This window comes from Tamandua tetradactyla, chromosome 10 (assembly GCF_023851605.1).
Source record: "Tamandua tetradactyla isolate mTamTet1 chromosome 10, mTamTet1.pri, whole genome shotgun sequence".
Taxonomy (NCBI): domain Eukaryota; kingdom Metazoa; phylum Chordata; class Mammalia; order Pilosa; family Myrmecophagidae; genus Tamandua; species Tamandua tetradactyla.
In genome coordinates, this window is record NC_135336.1 from 20,233,494 (window position 1) to 20,239,549 (window position 6,056).

The 6,056-nt window shown below is 47.8% G+C and overlaps 1 protein-coding gene across 3 annotated transcripts in view; it reads left to right on the forward strand.

The window, feature by feature from the left end:
* Positions 1–5,806, forward strand: part of ITGB5 (integrin subunit beta 5) — a 160,108-nt gene extending 154,302 nt beyond the window's left edge. For all 3 annotated transcript variants that reach the window (XM_077118093.1, XM_077118092.1, XM_077118091.1), the window contains exons 13-15: positions 2,678–2,797; positions 4,481–4,647; positions 5,264–5,806. In XM_077118093.1, coding sequence (XP_076974208.1) covers positions 2,678–2,797; positions 4,481–4,647; positions 5,264–5,359 — 383 coding nt within the window. In that variant the 3' untranslated portion in view covers positions 5,360–5,806. The remainder of the gene's footprint in view (positions 1–2,677; positions 2,798–4,480; positions 4,648–5,263) is intronic.
* The last annotated feature ends 250 nt before the right edge of the window (positions 5,807–6,056 follow it).

Here is a 6,056-nt window from a genome sequence, read left to right on the forward strand (position 1 = left end):
TAAGTTTCTGTCCCATCACTGAACCCCATTTCCTTACTAGCCACATTTTTCTACCAGGCGCTCTGCAAAGTTGGTAGAATAGTTAGAATAAGTTATGTTAGCTGCTATAATAAACAAACCCTTAATCTCAATGACTCAATAAAATATAAGTTGATATTTCACTCAAAAAGTCCAGTTAAGATGTTCCTAGTTGGTATGGACCTTCCAAGTGGTCATTGAGGAATTCAGGCACCCTCTGTGTTTTAGGCATTCCTAAAAATACTCAAAATCTTCTTCATTCAGTAGCAAATAGGAAAGATAGTAAAGGATCAAGTGAAAGATTTCTATGGGTCAGGCCTGGAAGTGGTGCCCATCACTTCCACCACATCTCATGGGCCAGAATTCAGCCATCTGGCCCCATTTAACTGCAAAGGTGGCTGAGAGTGTAGTCATGCTGCATGCCCAGGAGGAAGAAAAAACATGTTTGGTGGACAGTTATCCAGTGTCTGCTACGTTTGGCCTCAGTCCAGCCAAGCTCTCAGTGCTGCAGACATCACAGGAGGTAGGTCTTTCGTTGGTGTCCAAATTGCAGCTGGGATTTGGCACTGCTCTGGCTCCTCCCCCAGCTGCAGGTTATCCATTTCTGCAGCTCTGGCCCATTCCTGTTCTTTTTCTTACCCAGAGCTTGCATTCTCATTCTTACCACTCTGGTTTGATACCAGCCGTCCAACCCTGATCTTTACCTCTGCACAAATGGCTACCCCAAGTCTATTTCTGACCATGAACCCACTGGAGGAGATGGGCTGCCTCCAGGGCTAGCCAAGGAGGCTTAGGCAGAGGCACAGAGCATGTTTTCTTTTTACTATCTCTAGGCTTTAGCCATTTCTTTTGCAGTCTAGCCATTGCTGTCAAAGCCAAAGAGTTTCTGAGGTTAAGGGAAGCAAGTCACACATATTAGCCCTATATGGATGTGTTTGGGTTCAGAACTGGTCTGGAATGCTGTTGTTACATCAAGTCAAATGACCTTTGAAGGAATCTGCACCCAAGGCTCTTCTTGCTGGCAAGTTTACTCCTCTACTTTGACCTATAGCTTCTGAAGACTCCTAGCCCCTGGCTGCTAGTCTTGATCCTAACTTGACTCTTTTTTAGACTTCCTTGTTCCTGTCTGTCTGTTTCCCTAGGGTTGACCTAATGCTCTAGCCAAATCATGGTTTCTGGGTATGTTGTGTCATTTATTCATCTACCATGTTTTCATTGAGCACCTACTATGTGCCAAGTGTTGTATACTTGGGAGACATGGGGAGGACAACACAGTCCAGTCTTACTGCCCATTTTCCTGCCCCTGCTTCTGACTTGCTATGTAGGACCTGGCTTACAGCACATTTTGCTTGCAGACCTGGGGAAGTTGCTCCTAACACCATCAGAAAGGGGACAAAATGCTTTCTTGTGGCCCCCAAAGTGATTCACTTGGTCTGTAGCAATTACAGCCATTCATGTGCAGCTGCTTCTAAGTGCAACCCTCTGGAATGAATCAATTGCTTCACAGAGAAAATTTCTGTTCTAATTCACCATTTATTCTTTTCCTTCCTTCTCTTAGGCGCTTGTTTTCATGCACACTCACACTTACCCAGACCAAGCTTATGACAAGAGGGCTGAGAGAAAAATATTTAAGTTATCTTTTTCTATAAAACTGCATAAATCCAGGTCAGCATGTTTGATAACCACATCAATTTATGTGGTTCCAGATTAAAACTGCATAAAGCAACAAGATTTAAAAGGCGAGCATTTTAAAAGCATTTCATGCCGTAATATTAACCTTGAGTTGTTATTCAAGATTGACTTGCCACTCCTGCCTAGTTTCCTAATGGGTCACCGCTTACTGCACACTTTCTCCTCTTTCCTTTCCCTCCTAAAAATAGATCTTCAAGCCCTTTTCCCAGTGAAGCCTGGGAATGCAAGCAGTGCTCAGATGGGGTATTGTGAGAAGCACCCTCAGGGTGCCTGCAGTGTGGGGCCACAGGGAGCAGAGGCAGCTTGGGGAACGGGGTGTCTGCTCTGGGAACTGAGGCCAGTTATCATCCAGGGCTGGGCCTGGATCACCTGCAGCAGGGAACATCCCGACCTCGCATACTGGCTCCCCTTACCCCATGCCTTGGGCATCACTGGGGCACCTGTCTCTTATCCAAAGATCCCATCACCCTGTGGTTCTTTTTGGTTTCACATCCCAAGAAACAGTGGCTGATTCTTGGCTTCAGCAGCCAGCTCTTAGCCCTGAGTGGATGCACAGAGCTGCAGCTGTTTCCCAAATGTGAACACTCACTCAGGCCTCAGGGGGTCGGGGTGGCTCTTTCTTTCCATTGTCCCTTTAATTTTGATTGCTGATTCCATTTGCCCCATCTCTGCCCCACGCATTAAAGGCTGCTTTTATTTCCCATCACACTGCACAGACATTGTAGAACTTTGCAGATGCCCTAATGCACTCCATGTGTCCCCCCATTTCGAAAGGAATCCATGCCCCAGAGCAATCTAAAACTCAGTGACTTCTTGATGTGAGAAACCTAAATCATTCTTTAAGACTCAGCCTCTCCTTCCCAGCTCTCTGCCCCACCCCCCATGACCACCCCTCCTCCCACACCCATCAGCAGCTCTGCATTGCTCAGGAAGACGCTCAGGAAATGTCTGCTTGGTTTTCTTCCAGTGAGTGATGACCAGGAGGCTGTGCTTTGTTTCTACAAAACCACCATGGATTGTGTCATGATGTTCACCTACGCCGAGCTCCCCAGCGGGAAGTTCAACATGACCGTCCTCAAGGAGCCAGGTGGGTGAGAGCCCGGCCCTGGCAGCTCCCGTAGTGGCGAGGCCACACTGAAGTTGAAGGTGCTGACTTCCTTTTTCCCTTTTAATTTATGGAAATTTATTGGCTCACAGTTTTGAGGCTGGGAGAAGTCCCAGATTGAAGCATCAGCAAGACTATGCTTTCTGCCTAAAGCTGTGGCATTCTGCAGCTGGCTGCCTGCAATCCTTGGTCCTTGGCTTTTCTTTCACATGGCAGTGCATATGGTGGTGTCTTTTTTCTCTTCTGGATTCCATTGGCTTCTAGATTCCAGCTTCTGGCTGCTCCCTTTGGCTTCTCTGGGGTTCTGATGTCTGATGCCATTCTCTGCTCTAGGATATCACTCATTCTCACCTCACTGTCCCCTCCAAGCTATGGAATGAGGAGGGCTACAAATCCGTTTAAAGATTAGGATCTAAGGCTGTCCCTACTCCCAGCGTTCAGAATAAAGATGTTTATACAGCAAGGGGACCCATTACCAGGCCAGAATCTAGGAGGAGGTGGTTTACGGAAATGGGAGTTGTAGGATGGTAGATAGGATGTGAGATGTTGCCGCTTGGGAGTGTGTCACGTTTTGGAGGAGACAGCACGGGGTGAAGCTATCCACAGAACACACTTAGCACACACAGGAACCTGTATGCTAAACAGTGAGGCACTAGGATGTTCTGCATGGACAATGCAGCCATCTGGGCAACTGGAGCTGGGTGGGATATCACTCAAGCCAGGGAACATCCGAGTACACAGCCACTAGGCTGCCACTGCTTCCCAGGATGGATTCCAAGGACAGATGGAGCGCTGGGCTAAACATTCCTGCAGGCTGCCATACCCAGGAGGTCAGGCCTTATTCAGACACAGACAATTCTGCCTCCTTCTTTGGGCCCAGGGACCAAAGGCTTTTTTGCCTTGGAGTAATTGGGATTTCTGGTATTGGCCCTTTTACTCATCTCTGGAAGGGAAGGGGAGAGCAGAAAAACAATTTTCTCTTCAACTCACAAAACTGCAAACTGTTTTTCCAAATCAGGCTGGACCACGTGATGTGCCTTCCCTGGGCAAGAAGCAGAAGGAAAGTGTTGTGGTACCAGCCCAGGATACATGTCTGTATGAATGAGGCTTTGTTTCCAAGGGCTGTCTTTGTGGTTCTTTGAAAATAAGCACATTTGCTCCAACGGGCTCTGCACTAAGGGCTTACAAATGTTGGCTGGCCTCCGGCCGAGCCCTGGGTGGAAGTAGCTTCATGAAACCTCTTGCCTGCACATTCTGCTCCTGAAACTATTTACATGAAAGCTGAGATGTGGTCCAGCATACCGCACTGGGTGTGAACCAGGCTGGGGCTTGGATACTTCATGTTAGGGGAAATTCAACAGTATGCACAGTAGGTGGGAGAAAGTGGAGTTGCCACTGAGGTTCTCATCTAGACTTTGCCATATACTTGCTTGTAACCTTAGTTCACTCACCATCCCTCTTTGAATCGTTCGTCTTCTGTACATTGGGGAAATCCTTCTGTCCACTCAAGACTCCTAGAAGCAATGTGGGGATCTAAAGAGAGAGCAGGTGGAAGACCTTTGGAAGCAAGGCATACCTTTCATTTTGGATATGCCTGAGGTATGTGGGTGGGAAGGGTGCAGTGATGCTGGTGGCTTTGTCACTGTGCCTCCTGGTCCCCTGCAGAGTGTGGCTCTGCCCCCAGTGCCGTGACCATCCTTCTGGCTGTGGTTGGCAGTATCCTCCTGATTGGGATCGCACTCCTGGCCATCTGGAAGCTCCTCGTCACCATCCATGACCGGAGAGAGTTTGCAAAGTTTCAGAGCGAGCGATCCAGGGCCCGCTATGAAATGGTAAGCCACACAGTTGTGCAACAGGGCCAGTGGGAAGTTGGGAGTAGAAGAAAACTTCAAGCCTAGAGGTCCTGTTGAATTGAAACAAACTGTAAAGGACTGCTAAATTTCTTTGACATTAAAAACAAAGAAACGGAACCCCAAAGGCTGGGCTCAGTTCTGCCAGAATCTCACAGCCCTAGGGGCAGAGGGCCCCTGCGCAGAACGCTGTATCAGGCCCAGGTTGGGACGTTCATGGAGGGGAGCAGAAGTGATATGTACGGCCTCAGACAGGAAGAGTAAGCCTGTCTCCCCTAGTAAACTGCTAGGTCCTAAAGAACTAAGCATAAAGTAAGCACCCACTGAATACCTAGAATTAAATTCTGTTAATAGTGGAAGGGAATTCAGAGACCATCTGATCCAACCTCTCAGTTCAGAGAAGAAGAGGTAAAGCTCAGAGAAGGAATGGGTCTCTCCCAGGAATGTAGAGTGAGCTAGAGGCACAACCAATCATGGAACACAAGGCTGTTGACTCCCCATGTGTCTTGGGTGATTGACCTCCACAGGGCCTCTAGACCTGAGTCTGTTTGTGTAAATGAATGAGCTTACATGTCCTCTTACCTTTCATGTTCTGTAGGCCTCAAACCCTCTGTACATAAAGCCCATCTCCACACACACTGTGGATTTCACCTTCAACAAGTTCAACAAATCCTACAATGGCACTGTGGATTGATGTCTCCTTCTCCCAGGGATAGACAGGTACTAACTACAAAGTCAGACTGACATGCCTGGACAACTGCTTAACTCGATCATGGCTCCCTAAATAGGACAGCCCAGAGAAGATCTTCACACGATCCTGGGTGAGGAGCACAGGAAGAGGGACCTGGCCATGCAGCAGCCTGGCTGCTGAGCCAGAGCCACGCTAGGCTGACCTTCCCTCCAAGTTTGAGAAAAACAAGAGGACGCTGGGTGCTGTCGGCTCGCCCACCACACCCAGCTTATTGACTCAACGAACTGCTGAGACGTGCTTCCAAGAGGGCTGGGCCTCCAGCCTGGCTAGTGGAGAAGGCTATTAGGAAGTGTCAGAATGTAAAACCAACACACAGTCTGGCTTTTTTCGTGATGATCATTGTTATTTGAAATAAAAAAGATTGTGTATTTCTGGTATAGTTCTGATTACTGACAAGTGTCTGCCTGATGTTTATGCCTTATCACATGGGTTTTGGTGATGGGATTATTGAGGTGGCTGTTGAAGATGTATGGGTTGCAAATGTCAGTTTTCCCTGTCCTCTTCATGTATGTTTGGTACTTTTGTAATGACAGAGGAAGAGATTGTTTGGGATTGACAGTAAAGATTAAAACCAAAACGTCTTGCTTTTGCCTGACACTTTGTAAGATGGTGTGTGTTCCCTTCTGAAGTGGGGTTGAAT